At 44.4% G+C, this 20939-nt stretch overlaps 1 protein-coding gene across 1 annotated transcript in view; it reads left to right on the top strand.

The window, feature by feature from the left end:
* Positions 1-300: 300 nt before the first annotated feature.
* ABCG1 (ATP binding cassette subfamily G member 1) overlaps positions 301-20939 on the top strand; it is a 54438-nt gene continuing 33799 nt past the window's right edge. The window contains exons 1-2 of the mRNA XM_066177109.1: positions 301-385; positions 3207-3450. Of these exons, the coding sequence (XP_066033206.1) occupies positions 344-385; positions 3207-3450 (286 nt within the window). The 5' untranslated portion in view covers positions 301-343. The remainder of the gene's footprint in view (positions 386-3206; positions 3451-20939) is intronic.

The following is a 20939-nucleotide window of genomic DNA, read 5'->3' as shown; positions in this document are numbered from 1 at the left end:
CTCCGGGAGCCCATCAGGTCCCTGCCCGGACCGTGGGGACAATGCTGGCTGTCCTCCTTATTTTGTCCCGGCGAGCGACCTTCGGTGCCTCAGTCCCCGGGACGAGCCGCGTGTATGGGCAGAGCGACAACCACGGCCACCAGCGGGTTGGGGACACGCTGCCCACCTTTCCCAGTGCCGAGGGGTGCCCGGACCCCGTCGCTCTCCCCATCTCCGGTGGGGGCGGGCCGGGGCGGGGGCGGCCCCAGCTCCATCCCTGCCCGCCCGCCTCCCGCAGCCAGTCGGGGCGGAGAGGCGGCACTGGAGGGCTCCTCCGCCAGCAGCCGGGCGGGCAGCGGTGCACATGGCATGTCTGATGGCGGCTTTCTCCCTGGGCAGCGCTTTGGTAAGGCGCGCCCTTGCCTTCCCTCGGCGGGGCCGCGGCGAGCGCCGGGCGGGGGGCGAAGTGCGGGGCTGGGGGATGGAGATGGAGCGAGGGCTCCGCAGGCGGCTCCCGAGACGCTTCCCGAGGGAAGAGCAGAGGCTGCGGGGTGCAAGATGGAGGGCTGAGAGATGCGGGATGAGGGATGCGGGATAAAGGATGCGGGATGAAGGATGCGAGTGAGCGAGCGGCGCACGGCGGGACTTGACCGCTGGTTACCTCTGTCTGTAGCTAAGGCGGGGGGGATTATCGCCGAGCATGCTCCCTGCGCCGCTGCGCCCCGCCGGCTTCCCAGCGGATTTGCGGAGGGACCGTAACCTTTGCATAACACCCGGGGCCGGCGGGGGACGGAGCGGGCAGAGCCCGCGGGACCCTCCTGCCGCTGGGACCGGGCGGGCGCTGCCGTCCCCGCCGGGCGCCGGGAGCAGCCCGGCTCCTCACCGGCTCCACCGAACTACATGGGAAAAACCCAAAACTGTGCAAAAGCAGCTGAGAGGTGAGCGCGGTCCTGAGGAGCCGTGCCCGGAGCGCAGGGCTTGGGATACGGGCGCAGGTCGGGTTGCGGGGTTGGGGCATCGCTGGGGGGTGACGGCGGAGAAGAGAGAGCGCTGCAGGTGTTGGAGCGCACGGAGGGGGTTCAGGTGTGTCTGGGTCTTACACACGGCTTGGGTAAATCTGTGGCTGTCCTAGCCACGGGATTGCCCAGCTTTTTCCGAGCGAAGGTGATCCCAAGACCGGGAGGAGTTTGGACCATCCCAGTTGCTCCGGGGGATCCTCACCCGTAGCGGGTGGTCCCTGGAGGAGGCAGGTTTTCGGTGCACAGAGTGACTGAAATCGTTTAATGTCCCAGTCACAAAAGTCTTTGGCTTCATACTCTCGGGTGATTGAGTAGTCAGAGGCAAGGGTCTTGCTCAAAGGATGTTTCTTTTCGAATCGATCTAAACCGGAGAAGCTCTGTCACCTGAATAGTCAAGGTGACCTGCTCATTGAGAGTTTGTTTTTGGATATTCCCTCTGATCGTGTGAAGGTGCTCGGTGGTTCCTCGGAACAAAACAGATCCTGAGTGCCAAAGTCAGCCTTGAAAACATGCAGGGAAGAATATTGTTAATTCAGCTTCTCTGAGTTTTTAGGGAAGTTCCCCTGCTTTAATTGTTGAGCTCCAAGATGTTTCACATTACTCTTGTTATGTTCAAATTACATACCATGGCAGTCAACTATTTAAGAATTTGACAGTAAGTGTTACTGGATACCTGACCTCTGAGTAAGTTGAGAGCACGATTAAAACCTCTTTCTTGAGAAAATGTAGAGAGCAGAGCTGATTTTTTTCATCTAGAACTTGGGGCTTGTGCATGAAGGATGTGAAGATGCCAGCCATGGAGTGGTTATGCAGGAGTACTTTTTTTTTTCACCAGTGATTATGTAGGACTGGAGGTTTTTTAATGTTTTTGTCAGCATTCATGACAAGTGACTGATCTGAGCTGGGCTGCTGTTACAGCAAAGATGGGAAGACCAGGAACCATGAGAGGGAAATGGAAGTGGCACAGGGAAGAGGAGGCAATGTCACTTTGTAGTTGAATTAGAGGGAAACAGTGGCAGGACCTGTTTGTGTTGATGCATTGAAAAGTAGTGCAGCACATCTGCTTTCCGTGAGATAACTTTGTAGATGTGTCAGCATGGAAAGCCTGGCACATAAGCCATCTACAGAAGTCCCTTCCAATACAAATCTGCATTAAAAATACTGAATTTCCCAACAGACAACTGTGCAGATGTTTGGCTCTGCTTATGACAGCCACTGTTCAAAATTCTGTTTAGCTGAAGAAAATTCATGACTCTTTTTCTTTTGAGCTTACACACGTCCTGCTCATATTGGTGCAAGACACCTGTGCTGGTGAAAAGAATGGGAAAAAAATTTGCAAATTTTGTATGCATAATAATAATAAAAAAAACCAACAGAGAAATGTGGGTGGGAGGCTGTTGTCAGGGTCAGGAGAGGAGGGGAAGGAGATCTAGTCAAAAAAGTGCCAAGTGGAATTACACTGAGTGCTGTGATAGGTGAAGTGTAGCAAGAGGGATGGCTGTGAGCACAGGACATTGACCTTACAGTGTCAGTGTCAAGAACTGGAGCAGGGTTTGTGTGTTTATTTAGCTGATAAGATTTCCATTAGTTATCACTATCAAGCATGGACAGCACTCAAGGATATCAGGTGCAAAGCATTGTGCTTTCCTAAGACCTCCAGAAAAGAACTTGTACTGTCATCCCAGAATGCAAAGGCTCCAGAACTATCAGTGCAGGAGAACATAAGGCATGGAATAGTACATTTGGAAATACTCAGAAATATAATTTCACCTTTACAGAAGCATAGGCTGATCCAGAAAAACAAGAGCTCTTAGACATTTTGAGTGTCTGTCTTTTGAAATGTCTGCTCAAATAATTGTTCAGTTCCCTTCCCCCTTCAGCTCTGTCCCAAGCCCTGGAATCAGACTAACTAGAACCAAATTCCTTGAGTGCATGAGAAACCAAATACAATGGGGGCTGAACTTATAAATGTATTAATCTAGTGTGAGATCTGAAAGGAAAACCAGTGCTAAAGGAACTGTATATGCTGCAAGAGCTCTGTCAAGGCTCAGGCAAAAGAACAAACAAAAGATTGATTTATTTTACTCCTCTTTCACCTTACAGTGCCGCATTTTTTATGCTATTTAAGGAATAATTCCTCTGATGCAGAAGGTTTTGGAACGTGTTCCTAAACAAAAAGCCTGTGAACTTTCTCCCCTTTCCCTGCAGGGTGGCAGCAGCTCTGGCTGCACCATGGCCGAGCCAAAGTCTGTGTGTGTTTCTGTGGACGAGGTGGTCTCCAATGGCACAGACACCCAGGACATTCGGCTCATGAATGGACACTTAAAGAAGGTGGACAATGCCCTGACAGAAGCTCACAGGTTCTCCTACCTGCCCCGCAGGCCAGCTGTGAACATCGAGTTTAAAGAACTGTCCTACTCCATCCAGGAAGGGCCATGGTGGAGAAAGAAAGGTGAGGAAAACAAGGTTTCATCTCCACAAGAAGGCTGTAGATGCAACAGTTAATACAACTGCTTATTTCTGCCTCCCAATTCTTATGTATTTGGTGTAAATATAGTATTGCCGTGCTGCCAAATATCTGTCCTGTGATCTTGCCTGTCTACAGTTTATTGTTGAGGGTGGGTAGAGCAGGCAGGAGTTTAAAGATGGGGGTGGGGGAAATGAGGAGGCTTTGTTTTTTACTCCTGCAGTTGGCTGTTTGGTGAAATGGTTGTTTTTTCTCCACTCTTTCAGAACAGTGCGTATCTCAGAATTTCAGTAGGCATTAGACACCAGGATAAAAACTGCTTTCTTTAAAGGCTGTGTTTGGAAAGAAATGCTATGAGCTGTAGGTTTCTCTACAGCTAAGATAGGTCTCTCAAAGCTTATAATTCCTTTGAAGAAATCACTGGCTCCTGCTGGGACTGGATCCTGAGGTTCAGTCAAGGACCAGGATGCTCTTTGGGTGGCTCTTTTGCTGATGCACCCTGCAAAGAGTTCACAGCCTGCAACACAAGGGCATACCAAAGTGATAGATACTGGGCACTTATCAAGGAAGAGAAGTGTTGGGAATAAGAAGGGATTATTCAGCTCTCTTCTTTATAGGTTCTTGGTTGATTCCAGTTCTAAAACGTGATTCTGTCCTTTCTCCTCTGCTTGGCATGAATTCCTTTCATGCCTTCATTTGCTTTGTGTAACCATGTGTTTCCTAGAGAGTTCCTGGTGTGTGTGGTTTTTTGTTTTGTTTTGGTTTGGTTTTTTTTTCTTGTTTTGTTTTTGTTTTTGTGGTTTTGCTGTTGTTGTTGTGTATGACTAGTCCTCTCTGAAAGGAAAACTAGGTCGTGCAGTAAATTCCTGCCAGCGAAAAGAAGTATGCCCAAGAGTAAATATTGAAATCTTCAGGAGAATTTTGTGTACTAAACGACATAATTGCCCTTCCTTGATGAATTCTCTCCCAGTTATGTAAATTGGTATGGTTGTGTGCTTTAGTTCTTTTAAGAGGTAAGGCCCTGCCAGTGCAGCCCTCACCTAAGCCTTACTTGACACCTGCACTGGCTCTGAAACAATAAATCCACTGCCTTAAAGGTTCCACTTGAAATTATTTCACAAAGTACTTGGCTGCCCTCTGTAAATTGTGTCATTATCACAAAACCAAGGCTTCAATAGTCTAAATATGTGTGGTATGAAAAGCACTGGAGCTGTTGCCATGAAAATGCTACTGTATGTGGACAGCCTGTGCATACAATTATTCATTTGTTGAAAGATCTGCAGATTTCATGCTTTAATGGGTTTTTCAACATCAAAACTGTATGTAGACCCACTGGCCTTGTTTTAATTATTTGCTAAAATTGCATGGAGCCACATTGTCCATAGCAGAACAACTTGGTTTGGCAGCAACTTTGGTGCATTCAGAATTATTCTTTATCTTATCAGAATGAACACAAAACAATGAAGGTATTTTTGTCCTCCATGAAATGGAGCTATGCCAAAATGTCTCATTTAAGATTTAAAAGCTTGAGATTTCTCACTGGATCTCTTTCTCACTGGCCAGAAGTGATTGAGGCGTTCTATACCCAAAACCTCTGTTCAAATTTTCTGACATGCCTGGGTGACTTGGCTTGAACAAAACCATGTCCTGGCAAAACATCCTGCTGCTGAAAATGACCCGTGGAGGTATTTAGCTCTGGGGTATGACTATGGCTGTGTCACCACATCTGGATTTGAGAGAGAAGACTGAACCTTTCTGGCTGTCTGTGGGCAGGGGCTCAGATCCTCCTCACCTGGTGTCATTCCTGGGACCACCAAGGACAGCCTCAGAGGGGCTGAGCTGCTGTCTGTCAGCAGGGCTTGGCTCTCCTCTGCTTGTCAAGGACCTGGAACAGCTGGGGAGGTCTGCACTCAGTGCCAAGTGCCTGTGAGCCAAGGAGTGCTCTCACAGCCAGGAAGGTGAATCACATCGTGTGACCGAGGCCATTCCCAGCTGGAGGCAAGCCCTCATCCTTCTCCTCATCAGTGAGAGCACAGCTGGAATATTGTATCAGTTTTGGGTGCTTCGTATCAACAGGGATACTGGGAAGCTGGAAAGGGTCTGTCAAAGGGGTAAAAAATGGTTTAGGGGATCTGCAAAGAGCAGCTGAGGAGTCTGGGCTGCTCCGGCCAGCAGTGCCAGCTGATCAATAACAAGAGCCCACGGCCACAGATTGCAGTTTGGGTGGTTTAGGGTGGACACCAGGAAATAAATACCTGTTCCCCAGGTGCAGCACTGGGATGTGTCACCCAGGGACCGTGGGGCTTTCTCCACCACAGGGGAGTGTGGGACACATGGCTGAGCAGCTCATCTGGAGCTGGTGGTTGTCTTGCTTTGGGTAGAAGGCTGGGCCAGGTGACCTCCAAAGGTCTCCTCCTTCAGTGTTTCAGTGAGTTGCTGGTCAGATTATAGAAACCTTCTAGAACCAACCTTTCCTCCCAGCCACGTTCCCTCCTCCAGGGACTGGCTCAATATGTTGGTTTTAACAGAAAAGTTTTTCCATTAGAGAAATAGAAAACCAAATTGCCTAAATAGTCTCCAATGAAGGTAGGACTCCAAACAGTTCAGATCCTTTGAAATGTTTTAGTGGTTCTGCAAGTAGAAGTGTTTTTTGTGTGTGTAATTTGGGATATCTCTGTTCAAACCTGATGGATTTGAGGCTGGGTGCATTACATATAAAACTATTCTGAATACCTTATACTGATTTCTGTTCCAGTGGGAAACTGGGATTTTGCAGTGCCCAAGAGAAGGGCAATATTGTTCCTCCAAACACTGGTGGTTCCTGCAGTTCAGCACTTCTTGTGGACTCCCTCTGCTAAAAGTCTCTCTCATTGCTGTAATGTGAAATATTTGAATTCACTTTTTGTGAGAAGAGTAGCAGAAAACATCCTGGGAAAAAAAAAAAGAAAGGAGATGTCTCTCAGTTCACATTGTTCTTGGGTGCTGGTTGTGGTAAGAAGAGATAAGGAATGCTTATGTTTCAAAAATGTGCTTTAATTAATGGTGTTTCTATTCTGAAATGGAGCTTGAAAAAGAAAATCTACTATTTCTACATCATTCTCTATGACTGTAATGAATTAGTTAAAACCTTTCAAGAGTGTTGGATCACAAAGGCAGAAGTACAGTTTCCTTGCAAAGACAATTTGTGCCAGCATGTTGGAGAGGAATTCAACTGAAGAGCAATTCCCTTCAGTAAAAATGGCATTGCAAAGTAGTGTTAAGGTTAGGCTCTAAATTAGCAGAAGGAGGAATAATTAGTAGGGCTGCCATTGTGTTCTGTACTTAGCTTGATTGTTCAGACAATGCAGCTCATGGTATGTCATGTCTTTGACTTTTTATTAAAAGCCCAAAGAAAGGTGAATTTGCATTGCTTGTCAACAACAAAGAAGCTAAATAAGCCATAGTCGACTTCAAATTGGAATTTTTCATTGATATTTGTCTCAGCCTTAAATGGCTTAATTAAACGACTAAATATTGTTTTCTCTTTAAATATAAGGAGGGGCATTTTGATTCAAAGGTTTTTATGATAAATGCTGCTCTCCTTATGAGGTCTTGTCAAACTCATAGCAGAGATTGCTGTGACTCTGGAGCTGATTAATTCCTGGTGTAGTTTCTCCCGAGGTCAGTGGGATTAACAGGGAAGGAATATGGCAGGTCAGTCCTTGATCAAAGCAGCTGTATCTGACCCATTCCATTCAGTAGGAGCTGTTGCCAGTATGGGAGTTTGGAAGAGGTTTAAGAGGTAAAAGTTTCAGAAGGTCTCAGTTGACTTTGGCATTTTCCCAGTAAAGCTTTTAGGGAATTGGTCAACAAGTAGAAACAACTATTACTTCAGTTTTGAAGGAAAGAGATTTTTGAGTGACTTGCGAGATTAAGGATCTTCCAGAACTGAAAATGTGTCTCAGTCTTTGAATCCAGGCTGTGTTCAAGCATGTCCTGGGGGTTTCCTGTGGGTCAGTGAGGTTCACGATTTAAGAAAAGCCCCAGGACTCCTGAAGGAACTGTTGTGAGGCCAAGATGCACTGGCAAAGCCAGAAAAAAAGGAACTTCAGCACATTTATTATAAATAATAGAGCTGCTTAGTCCCAGGATACTTCTTTCTTTTAGGATGAGGGACCCAGCTGGCTTGGAGGGGAAAAGAAAGAGTCCTGTGTTAGATCCAGTGTGGATCCTTAAATGTGAAAGGCAAGATCTGCAGAGCTTTGGAACAAAATGTGGCTGAAGGTTTCACTGTCCTGTCACAAAGCCATTTATCTAAGGGTTGAGAAAGGGATAAAAGTGGGTCTTGGCTGTGTGTTTAAACTGCAGCTTGAAATGTGAATCACAGGAACAGAGAGATTGGTTTTACCAGTTCACAGAAAAATTACAGATGTGTAGGTTTTCGTACTAGGGCTGCCTGAAAACTGTTTGCAAGAGGATTTGGTAGAGAAAAGTCAGTGCCTCAGGTTTCTGTCATTTTTGTTAAAAGCACCATGAAATAATCTGAATTGTGATTTGGGGATGAATTATGTATAGTCCCCTATACAAAGAGGGCATGAAAAGTACTTTGGAGCTTTCTGTCTGGGTCAAAGTCATTCAGCTTTGCTTTAAAAAGACACATGCATTCTATACATCCATGAAAGGACATTTGCTCTGTCGTTTCTAAGTGGGTTTGCTATAGTACAGGATGGAAATGGAAATATTCTGCCTAGATAATTGAGTGCATCCAGGAAGAAAGTAGTAATAAATTTGCCTGCCAAACACCACAACAACTCAGGGATTGCTTTTTCTTTCTTTTTTTTTTTTTTTTTTTCTTTCCCCTCTCACACTTCTCAGTATTCATGGTTAATTAGGCAACGTTTTAGTTGGAAATTTCTCCGTTGTTATTTTTAGGACTGTAATGAGTCACTTGAGCTGCGTTCGAGTGCGAGTTCTGGTAGGATTTGGTCTGGAGTAACCTCGGAGGGAACGAGCTCCGGCCGGGCGGAATGCAGCCGGGGATTTTCGCGGAGCGGCACAGAAAATTCGCGCTCAGCAGAAAACGCGACGTTTCTCGTTGTTTTTGGTTTGTTCTGATGGCTCGAACCCCGTTGTGGAAACGAACCGGAGAGATGCTGCTGTCTTTTGCTGTCAAGGTTGTTGTTGTTCCGCAGCTTTGAACGGCAGGAGGGGGAATGAAGGACCTGGATGGCTCCGAGGTGTCCGATGGGGGAACACGGAGCCTTTGGCAGGTTGTTTGGTATTCATGGAAGGCGAAAAGTGGCCGTCACAGCCCGAGATAGTGTCATCAGAACGGCTCGATCCCTGCCTTCCAGCTCCGAGGGCTGTACATTATGTTAATACCGTTCCCTGCATAAGATGGAAACTTCAGCCGCTGTCAAAGCATCAGCAGAGATTTAAACAGGCTGGGCTTTGCTGATTTGCTTCGGTGCTGTCTTAGGAATTAGTTCTGGTGCACACACTCGAACAGACCCCTTTCCTTTTATTTAGTTGGCCGCTTTTATTTTTTTTAATTTTTTTTTTTTTTAATTTTTGCAGTATCTTCTCTATGACTTTATTTAAAAGATCTCAGCCCCCCCCCCCCCTCCCCTCCCCCCCATCTCCCATCCCCTCCGGAGATACCCAAACGAAAGGGAGGCGAGCAGGGGGGGGCCTGGAGGGGAGGATTTGGCCTAAATGATGTGCTAATCCGAGCTGGGGGAGTCGGGAGAAGGCGGCGATGCCGGGGCAGGTGCAGTGCGGTGGAGGTGCCGCATGCCCGCCCGGGCGCGCCCGGCGCGGTTACTGCCGGGCGATGCACTGCAGTAACCCGGCGGGATGCGCTCCCGCCTGGTTGGCTGCTCCAGGCGCTGTTGCTAAGATGGGAAGGAGGGAGGGAAAGATGCAGAACGGGAACGAGCAAAAAAACCCACTTTCCGAGAGAGGTTTTTCTCTTTTTTTTCCTTTTTTTTTTTCTTTCTTTATTTTTCCCCCCCTTCTTTTTTTCTTTTTTCTTCTTCTTTTTTATTTTTTTTTCTCTTTTTTCTTTTTCCTTTCTTTTTCTTCTTTCTTTTTTCTTTTTTTTTTCTTTTTAAATCTTTTTTCTTTTTCCTTTCTTTTTTTTTCTTTTTCTTTTTCCTTTCTTTTTTCTCTTTTTTCTTTTTCCTTTCTTTTTTCTTTCTTTCTTTTTTCCTCTTTTTCCTTTCTTTTTTCTTTCTTTTTTCTTCTTCCTTTCTTTTTTATAGTTTTTCTTTTTTCCTCTCTTTTTAAATCTTTTTTTAAAACTTTTTTCTCTTCGTTTTTTTTTTTCCTTTCTTCTTCTTTTTCTTTTTTTCTCACCTCTCTCTGACAGATGGGTTGTATTGTCGTCGACCATGTTTTTTTTTTTTTTGCCTGCTTTGTCTGGGAGCGTGTTTTCATCTCGGGGAGGAGGGTGTGTGCAAATTAACATCCATATGTTAGGAAGAATAAACAAGTTAGGCCAGTTGAAACCAACAGCAGTGCTGGTAAAAGGCTCTTTTTAGGCAAATAGTGTGTAGTTTCCTTTCCTAGTGGGTTAAAGTGTTAGCAAAATTAATTAAAATGAAGCATGATTTTTTTAGCAGAGGGTTTCTAAGCACGTGTTTTAACCTTGATAAAATCCGTGCAGTTTTTCTTTTAACACTTTAAGCTGTGTCAAGATGGTAAAAAATATACAGAGTAGTGGCTGATACTGAAATAGTTCAGTGTTTTATTAAGTGAACTCTTCCCAGTGTCCTCTTGCATGTGCTCTGTAAAACAGAGGTTATTGGGAACAAGTCTTGGTCAGCCCCTTCGTCTGATCCTTCTACTGTTTCCCAGCTGAGTATGACCTTACTTCAGCATTCCTTGTTTTCCTTCTAGCAGAATCCATTGTTGTTGTGGGTTTGGTTTTTTTGTTGGGCTTTCAGGTTTTGTTTTTCTGGTTTTTTTTGAGTTTTTTTGGACCTGCAGCTTTTTTAGAAATGTGCCTTGAGTTTGTCTCAGTGAGTTTTGGTCACAGAGTCTTGAAGCAGAACATCTTCTTTCTCTTTGCTGTATTGTTTGTTAAACCTAAACATTACAATGACCTCACTAGTTTTCATTCTTGCTGATGTTTTGATACAATAAGTTTTATTAACTGCTGCTGTGAAAACTTGTGGCTGAGGAAGGAGGTTTTAGAGAGACACCAATTAAAGCATTCTGGAACTCATATGCCAGGAAGTGGTCACAGAGAGCTGTTGAGAGTCTGAACTCTGGTCTTTGCTGTTTCCATCTCTCAGAAAACGTGTTGGGGGCTGGCTGTAACTCACCCTGACACCCTTCCACTACAGCTTTCTCTGTGCTGAGTGGCATTTGATGAAGTGACTTATCCTCTGCCCATAGGTGGTCATGCTCTGCTCGAGGTGTTGAGGAGGCAGAGACAGCACACACCAACATCTGGGTGTACTTTTGTCACATTTCAAAGCAGACTTTGGTTTCCGTAGTCTGGAGATCCATCTGAAGGCTGAGGGAAGATGAAGCAAGAGGCATTTTGCAGCTGGGGGCTTCAGACATCACATGGTTGATCAGGGTTTTCCACAACCTCACTGAAAGGAAAGAGAGATCACAAGAGCAGGCAAAAGTAGAAGCTAACCCGGGTAAAAATGCTGTTTAGGTTCATTTTTTGTTGTGCAATTTCATGCCATTTTGCAAAGTGCCTTCTGGAAGTCCTTGTGGTCTGAGCTTACCAGTTCTCTAGGGCAGACTTTTGTTTTATGGGGATTTAATATCTCACAGTTCAGCCCTGTATCCTCTAAAAAATTATTTGCTTCACACTTTGCTGTAGCATTGTTCTTGTAGGTAAACTGTGGTCACAGTCAGAACATGATACTACTCAGAATGTGGCAGGCCCTCACTCAACTGCTTTATAATTCACATCTGCACTTTAAACTTTGGATGGATAACTTTGCCTTCTATCAGAAAACAGTGTTTGGTCTTATTATTAAAATAACAAGTCAAGACTTACAAGAAACAACATGCCAGGAGAACCCCAGCAAAATTTACATGGTAGCTTAGCACGTGGGAATGAACTGATTTGGATTTGTAATTAAAGCGTTGCAAACTGAAAGGTGGGTGTTCATTCTCAAAATTAAAGTCCTTGAGGCAAAACCTAAATCAACTGGAGATGCTTTAACCCCAGAACCTCTGTGACTTGCATCTGGTGAGGTGCAGAAGGACATGTGTCTTAGGTAAGACTGAATTCTTGTCAAAAATAAATTGGGAGTTTGGGTCATCGTGCCCAGAGTCCCTTCCTTTGCTGAAGGCATCTGAGAGAACTGGCCAGCTACCTTCCTGTGGGATTAATTCATTTAAGAGCTTTAATAAAATACCTTGTTGAAACACGACATCCATGTCAGATAAAATGACCCTCTTTTTTAGGTATTCCTCCCAAAGGAAATATTAATGCAATTAATATTGCCAAATCTTGTATCAGAAGGCATTTTATCTCTTACCAAAAGCCTTGGGACAGTAAGAAGCTGAGGTGTTGGTGGTTCAGATTGTCTGCCCACTGTGCCAGTTTTGAACCCAGCTATTTTTGGTTAATGTCACTGGCACAGAGGACAACAAACTCACCAGCCCTTACTTAGACTGTACGATGTGGAAAATTAATTTTCTACTGTGAAAATAATGTACAACCAGAGCTCTAGTCCCTAGGACTGGCACAGTGTTCCTTGCAAAGCCCAGGACCAAACTTTAACAGACATCTTCTTGATATCAAAGTCTATTAGGAAATGGAAAAACTGAGGGTCCCCAAATTGTCCAAATGTAGTCACTTTTTCACCAACTTCATGAGAAAGATACATAATACACCATGTATGGAAGTATTACTGCCCTTTTCAACCAATTCTTTTAAGTTGCTCATCCCCAAGTATGATGGAGAAGGGTGACAGCACAGAGAAAGCCAAACAGTTTTGATTGTTTTCAGTAACTCTCTGAGCATCAGTAACTTCCTACAAGTAACTGTAGGGAGGCCTGATGAAATATCCCATTAATGATTATTTTGGAAGTGGCTCCCTTGTGAATTCTGTGCTTTAGTGCAGACGTTTGAGTTTTAATTTGGCCTTTGGACATTTTGTCGCTTTGAAAAGGAGATTTCGGAGAGAATATTTTCTCTGAATGTGAGTGATGGCATAAAATACAGCAGGACTAGTCCTGTGTGAGTGTCGCTGGAACGCAGACAAAATGATTCTGTCTAGGAAATGGTGTGGCTGGAGACCTGTGCTGCAATGTGGCTCGAGTCAAACTGCGGGTCCTTATCGGACCTTCCTGTCCCTGCTGGGCTTCTGTTCCCATTTACAGCTCATTTAGAGTTTGCTGATTTGTGTGGGGAAACAGATGTATTCTGCAGACTTAATTTTCTTAAGAAAGTACAGGGGATAAAGCCATCCAGATTCTTACCAGGCAGAACTACATGGAATTATATAATAGCAGAAGAGATAACCGCTTGTTTCTTCGGGGTTTTTTTTGGTATGGTATGTGTTCCAAATAAAAATAAATGGCAGAGACCTTGGCTTTACAAGCCAATTTACCATCTGCCTCTCATCTAGTACGTACAGCCTGCATCTTTTGTGTAAGAATCATATTTCTTCCGGCTTCACATGTTTAGAGTAATGACAAATGTTGTTTATAATTGCGGTGCATCTGCCACAAAGGAGAGGAGAAGATAAAATGTGCAGTGGTCAGGGCCCTGGTGGGTAAATGAGAATGGACCTGTGCTCTGTCTCTTGCTGAGCTTTAGAGGGTAGGCTTTTATGCCAGGCAGAAGAAAGAAGTTTCAAATGAAGTGATGCACCTGGTTAATATGAAATTTAAAGAAAAGAAAACCACCACAAGCTGAAGCTTTTAATACTCTTGTTAAGCAGTGGAGTTAAATTCTGCCCTGTTGCATCAGTTTTGTGCTTTTGAAGCGGCCAAGTGGATGGGGCTGCACCAACAGAGCTTGGCCGGTATAATTTTTTTTTTTAAATCATGATGCAGTTATTACCTCAAGTGCTTTGGAAATTAAGCACTCTAATAACACCAGCATGGCAGGGCTAGAATGGATAAATGAGTACCCAATTAAAAGAAAGGGGATTGAAGCTAAATATTTGCTATTCAGAGAAAGAGCATTTTCTTTTTCTGGGTCAAAAAGCCACAAACTGCAGCCAGCTTATTGCATATGAATATCAAGGCCTGACTGTCTGAAATGCTATTTGAGGCTCATAAAGCTGCAGCCTGTGGGTGGCTATCTGGGCTGGAGTTCCATTTCCTTCTCCACTTGGAGAGGTGAAGGTCTTATGCTGCCACCAGAGAGATGTGAGTCAGAAAGGCAAGGACAGTGCAGAGGGGCACATCTGAGCACAGCTGGCAGTTAAAAGTTACTCCCCTGGGGTTTTTTGGGGTTTTTTTTTTTGACCCTGAGTTTTGCAGAATTACTTGAAGAAGAATTTGCCCCAGAGGAACAAATTGAGTGTGTAAACACAAAGATGATCCATGGGAGGAGACCTTTTGGAAAGTGAGTTGAGTCTGTCTGTTTGTAACCAGAACTGCTGAGTTCTTCAAAAGGAGTGGCCAATGATAATGGCAGTAAAAATGAGACTGTCGGCAGCAGCTGGAGCTGGTGGGGCTTTGAGACACGAGGGGATTCCTCCTGCTCTGATGTGTGGCAGCCTTGGTTCTGTAATTCCAAGCCCAGCTGGTGGTGAGGCAGGACACCCAGCCAGCTGCATGGAGAAGCAGGAGGACAGAGGGATTTTCCAGCACCCAGGGGGCTTTTCCAGCACCCTCCTAAACACAGATGACACTTGGGCAAACCTGAGCAGCCCCAGTGTCTCACTGCCATTCCTCCTCCCTGGCTGGTTGTGGGTTGCACAGACAAACACACACAAAAGGTCTCTCCACCAGTGGGTTTTGGGAACACTATCCATCCAGTCAGTCCTTCAGAGGGAACCATCTTGGTGGGTTTTCCTCCAGGAACAGTAGTCCTGTCCATTTTAACATCTTCAGAATGGCTAATTCAGGGGGCTGAACTCAGTCTCTGTGCTCTGACTGGCCTTTTAAAACCTAACTGAGCAAAGACCATTTTTAGACCTTCTCAGCTGATTTGATTTTTTCTAAGCTTTGAATTTAAAAATTAATGAAATAATTTGGCTGGCCAGTGGTTTGTTTAAGCCCGTGGAAAGTTTTCCTGTGGTGTAAATCATCACTGAAGTGGAACTCACATTAGGCACCTTTTTACCCTCTCATGTAAAAGTTTCAGGAAAATTATGAGTGCCTGCAAATAGGGAATGGAACTGCTGCACTTGTGGTTATAATAAATCAGGTTCTGCTGTCTTACAGGCTGAGTTATGACAATATGTGTGAGCTGCCAAATCACAAACAGTCAGAGCAGCTTGACAGACATCCCTGAAGGAGGTTGTCTATTTGATTTCTTGCCTCGGAGAACAATGTTGTAAATGTGAAGGAGAAATATGTAACCTGAAGTATTCACCAGTCCGTGAACCCTGGGGTCACTGTAAGGCTTGGTGTTCATGGGGAATGATTGTGTCTTGCGCAGCAGTCTGACACCTGGGGACACCAAAAGAAAGATGAGACTTCTCAGAATACATGATAATACTTAACAGATTTACTCTTTAGTCTCCAAGCAGAAGTATGTGCATCAGTCTCCTGAATCCCATATATTCTATTCCCATTATAAAATCAACTAAACAACTAAAAATAAAGCAGGCCTTCCCATATAGGGTGTGGCTGTGACAATTTAGCACTCATCTTTTGACTCTTATTGACAGGCAGTAAAAATAAGTTCCTCCAGCAAAGTGAATTGGGACAAAAGGTGGCACACGTTTTACAGCAAATAAAAATAACTTCAAAGCCAACCTACAATTCTTCTTGGATGTTCATACTGTGCTGCTCAAAAAGTACAGGCCCAAGTGAATGTTGGAATCACTGCAATGATTTAGCCAAGGAACAGGTATCAGCATTCCGCCAGGGCTGTTGTCTTATGATAGGACATTTTGGACCAAGTTAACAGAAGTTAATAAAGTTTGATGAAGGAAGGGTATGGCCTAATACCCAGAAGGGACTTTTTCACTTATTTGTATGTTTCACTGCTAAAAGTACATTCTAAAAAATACAGAAGCCAATGAAATGAATTTTAAATGTCAGTGTTGAATGTCACCAGCCTGCAGGGCATGTTTATATGGTGGTGGAATGTGTCAGCAGACACCATCCCATAGAGTCTGAAAGCATCAGAGGACCCCCTTTCAGAGTACTGAAAGTAATATATTACAAGTATATTGTGTGCGCATTGCCTTTCTCGATATAAATATGTTCAATATATGTACATTTAATTTATCTATATGGATACCTGTATATATATATATATACATGAGTGAGTATATATATAGACACAGGCCATATATTTATATATCTATATCTAGGTTATATATAGATATTTATAGGTTATCTCTGTATTCGTATTTAGATATATCTATGCACATACACTCAGGTGTATTTATTTATGTACAAAAGCTGGCTGCATATCACTGCAACAAATACTTTGAAGATAACATTTTAATCGAGGTGTATATTCCTCCTCCTCCTTTGTAGTGACAAGATGATGCAATTATGGGAAAGCAGTAGCAACCTGATTTTTTTTTTTTTTAATGAAAAGCAAGAGAGTATCAGTTGCTTAGAAGTGGTTCAGGTCTGTTGCTACTGGATTAACAGCATAACAGGCTAAAATAGCAGGAAAAATGAATGTAAAATGGAAGCTGTTTTATCTGAGTGTCAGTGGTGAAAAGAATGGCATGAAGAAATGGCAGCATTTTGCCGATGCTTTTCAATAGGGGCTTATTACATTACATAAGCTGAGTAATTTTCTGCTCCCAGTCATTTCTCTCGTAATCAGATTGTTTGTGCTTTGTTCTTGTTTCCCTTAGAAGTTGTAAGAATTGGTTGGAACTCTCATGTGTAACAGTGGTGGGTCCAATTCAGACCTGTTTGGGCAATTATGCCTCTTTAGAGCTGCCGACATCATTGTCTGAATTTCCTCATTAGCTGAGCGTTTTTGGAGCTTGCTTTCCTGCTGCGTGTAAAGGAGGGTATGTTTATGTGCCAGGTAAATGGCTGCTACTTCTGTTTGTTTGAACAGTGGTTTGCTGGTGAAAGCTGGGGGGAGTTGTGTATCTTGGAGTGCAGGAGGAAAATATTGTGGTTTTAAGTAGAATAACGTGCTTCAATTTGGAAGAGCTGTCAAGAGAGTGGTGCAGAGAGCAGGGACATGGTAGAGATGTTCTTCGGAATGATTTTTCTGGGGACTAGAAACATTTCTTAACTGCACCAGGAAGGCAAATAACAGCACTGCAGATCCACAGCTGGAGGGCACTTCCCAGGAAGAGCTCTGTGCACATGGTGAGCGTCCACGTTCCCTTGCTGGCTGCATTTGTCTCCCCTGAGCACCTCTGATGTGGGAAAGGGGATGGGCTGGGGAGGATATTGCCTGCTTGTGGCCAGCCTGGAGGGGATCCACACTATGCACCCCTCACACATCTCAGAGCTGTGAGCAGTCTGTGGTCACTTCATCCCTGGGGTGAGGAGAGTGGGATGGGGATGACAAGAGCTGTATTGGCATTTCTGCTGGCCACACTGGCACTCTCACTCCTCGGGATTTGTGTGAATTGCCCTGTGTCTTTTAGAAGATGGTCCCACCTCTCCCTCCTCCAGCTCCCCCATCCACAGTAGCAGCCATTCTGTGCGAGTGCTGACACTAAAACCACACAGAAAGAGGTGGCTCCAAATGCTTCCAGGGTGTTTACAGCTGTACACAAGGAAAGGAGATTGGGGATGTAGTCAAGATTAACCTCTCCTTTTGTATTGCAGTATCATTATCTAATGAGATCAGAAGCAAAGCCCAGCAGCTTAGTCAGTATTAGAGCGTGGGCAACCATTTCAGGAGGAAGCCTTTGAGAAGAGCAATCCTGAGCCGTCCACCTACACCATTTTCTTTGTGGCTTTGCAAGATGGAAAAAGTGACAGCTGCAAACCTCCCCAGAGGCAGAAGCATGTTCTCCTCATGTGCATTGCCTCCAGAACCTTCTGCCCCCCTGCTCCACAGACTCAAGGGCCATCTCTGGGGGTGACCCCAGCCTCTGCTGTCCCTGGTCTGCTGGGACAGAAACAGAACAGCTCTGCTGAAATTCTTGAGGGCAAGGCCTGGCTTTGAGCCATCCGTGCTGTTTCCACCAGATCAGGTCCCATTCTTGGGGTTTATGTACTTTGGGACTCATGCCCTGTTCTCTGCCCTCGTGCATCAGTTCTGAAGGTACTTTCTGATTTAAGTTCAGCAAACCACCCTTCCACAGGAGCATGCCTTGTGCAGTTTCCCCAGGCATTATTCTAACATAACAGATGGTGGGATTTCTGTGGGCAAAGCCAAATTTTAATTTTTATTATGTCTTGAATAAACCACTGTGTGTGACCTTTGCTTTGCTGACATATGAGGGTCTTAAGAGCAGTGCTGTGGGAACTGTAGCAAACCTTTCAGTTGCATGAGGACAATTTATCATCAGCAAACAAATGGAGAGTGTGGGAGACAGGAATTGAGTGGGTAAGATCTTGTCCCTGCCCTAAGATCTTGAGCTCAATATTTGATGTCAGTAGACTAAGAACGTGGGACCAGGGCATGTGGAGGCTACTGTGCTAACAGTAATATCAGCTGCAAATACACAAGAATTATTACAAATATTGCAAGTAGAGAAGTAGAAGCTCATCCGTTGAGGGAAGATAGCAGAGCTTAAAAGCAGCGAGTTGGGTTCCACTCAGGTCTTCATTGGAAGTGGAGCAGTGACTCAGATTTAACACACACACACAGGAATTTAGAAACATGGCAATATTTTGAAAATGTTGTGATCTGGTAACAGAGCAATGTTCTGTGCTTGTGCCATTACCCAGATTGCTGCAGCCCCTGTCAGAATAAGGTAATCTCACCTGTTGGCACAGAAAAGGACACAGGTGGTGCATTCATCACTTGCACATAAAGATCAAAAGCAATTAGCCAGCACTGAAATGAAAACCAACAATATTAGAGGTGCTTATTTTTCCATTTGCACACAGGCTACAGCTGTTATTACTATGCCTTGTTCTGTCACATACACTTAGAGTAAAATTGCTTCGAAACTCTGAACTTGTGCATTGCCCATATGGCACTGAACCTGCTGCCCTGAGAATTGTCTGTAGGCTGGCAGACCACAATTGCCTTATCACTGTGCGTAATTCATGTGGCAATGAGATTTTAAATTGTTTTAAGATATTATTTATTTTTAAGGTATTTTTAAAAACATCAATTGCATGAGCTGTTGTACCTAATAGGAAGTAGAGCAAATTTGTCCTCAGGTGTCTCACAGCAACGAGAAACAGGGCTGGACACATTTCTAGAATCATGGAATGGTTTGGCTTGGAAGGGAACTGAGAGATCATCTTGTTCCAATCCCCTGCCATGGGCAGGGACACCTTCCACTGCCCCAGGCTGCTCCAAGCCCCTTTCAACCTGGCCTTGAACACCTCCAGGGATGGGGCAGCCACAGCTTCTCTGGTAAACCCGTTCCAGGGCCTCACCACCCTCACAAGGGAGAATTTCTTCCTAATAGCTAATCTAAATCAACTCTCTTTTAATTTGAAGCCAATTTCCCCATTTTGTGAAGTCATTCCATCCCTTTTAAATTCACCCTCTCCATCTTTCTTGTCAGCTCCCTTCAGGCACTGGAAGGCCACAATTAGGTGGCTAAAAGCTTCTTCTTTCCAGGCTGAATAAGCCCAGTTCTCCAGACTTTTCCTCATAGCAGAGGTGCTACTCCTTTGAATCCATGTAGGTTTCTACTGTGTAAGAGCAGGTGTACAAATTAGACAGCAACCCAGGCTCTGTTTATTGACAGAAGATTTCATTGATGGTCAGCAGCCTGTAAGTTATCATGAATTTCATCCAGAAGATGCCAGACAAGTGAATCTCCACATTTCCTAGGGGAAATGGCTGTGGTGGGGTGGCTGAGCCTCCGCACAGCCAGTCCCTCAGTGTCTCCTCCGCACCCCCAGAACAAAAGCTGAAAACTAATGGATGAAGATTGGATTAGGGCAGCTTAATTAGTGAAGCCAATGCCTGTGTCCCCTCCCAGCTTCTGGGACACCCCAGGCTACTCTAAAAAAAGAAAGCCTTGACTTTGTGCAAGCTCTGCCTGCCCAGCAATAGCCAAAACCACAGCGTGTTATCAATACTGCTCCAGAACTGCTCCTTGGGGGCTGCTCTATCAGCAGGAAATTCACTCTGGCCCAGCCAGACCCAGCAGAACAGCTCACATCTCATGTTTACATCGTAGATGTTGGCAGCTGGTTAAAATAAACCCCACGCTGACATTCTGAGTTCCCTGCACATCGGTGTTACTACGTGGAAGGTTTCCATCTCCCACTCCTTTGAGTGGTGCAAGATTGGCATTGCCAATTGCATTGCCCTTGTGTCTAGGTTGTCATGAATCCCTGCTTTTGATCCCTGGGCCTGTGGCAGCTTCTGAACCAGCACAAGCCCGTGCCACTGTATTGATTTCAGTGGTGCTGTGTTGTTTGGCAGGAGCTGAATGTGGATAGCGCCTGTGATTTTTAGGATCAAAGCATGTTTTGAGGTGACACTGATATTCTTCTAACTGTGTCTCTTCATTATTTCATCTAAAATGACAGTATTTGTGGGGGAAGCTGTGTGAACACCCTGGACTCTTCATCTCCTCTTTATTTCCTGTGTGTACTGATGTGTTAATAGGTAGCAAAGATAAATGACTTACAGAAGAAGTAAAGTGCAGGTAGACCAGTGATACAAAGTCATATAATAAGAGAACAAAGAAACCTTCAAGTGACAAGTCAAGTTGAATTTTCTGGTAATACATTCAACCAACACTTTTTTGAAATGTCCTTGTCAGTTTAGTTGGTGGTCAGGAAAAAATGGAAACATGTTGCTTTGACTTTGGGAGAAAAGATTTGGAATATGGTTTACAGAGACATCTAATTAGAAGGATATGAGAAGACCAGCATTTTTTATGTGTGTCTCTCTTACTAATGATCTACATGAGTCTTCAGGCCATTAAAACTGCTCATTTCTTTTAATGGACTTCCAGTTTGTGGAGAAAGCAGCTGCTTTTACTACCAAATTTCTCCTGTCTAATTAGACCAGTTGAGTCAGCCAGCTTAAATCAGCCCATAGCTTACCCTTTGCCTCTTCACTGAAGAGCTGAATAACCTAATTGTAAAGAAGGACAGAAAATGTCAAAAGAAGTTACAGTTGTTACTGGGAAATGAACCAGTGCAGAGTAAAAAATACAAGGGGAAAAAGGCTGTTAACACAGAGGGCCTCCTGATGAGCCCGTAATGAAAACCCCTCTGGAAATTCTCAATATCCTCTCTTTGTTGGAAAATGACAG

This window comes from Chamaea fasciata, unplaced genomic scaffold (genome assembly GCF_029207755.1).
Source record: "Chamaea fasciata isolate MVZ Bird 193981 ecotype frontalis unplaced genomic scaffold, bChaFas1.0.hap1 SCAF_2, whole genome shotgun sequence".
Classification (NCBI taxonomy): domain Eukaryota; kingdom Metazoa; phylum Chordata; class Aves; order Passeriformes; family Sylviidae; genus Chamaea; species Chamaea fasciata.
The sequence above is the reverse complement of the archived record's forward strand: the minus strand, read 5'-3'. Positions and strand labels throughout refer to the sequence as shown.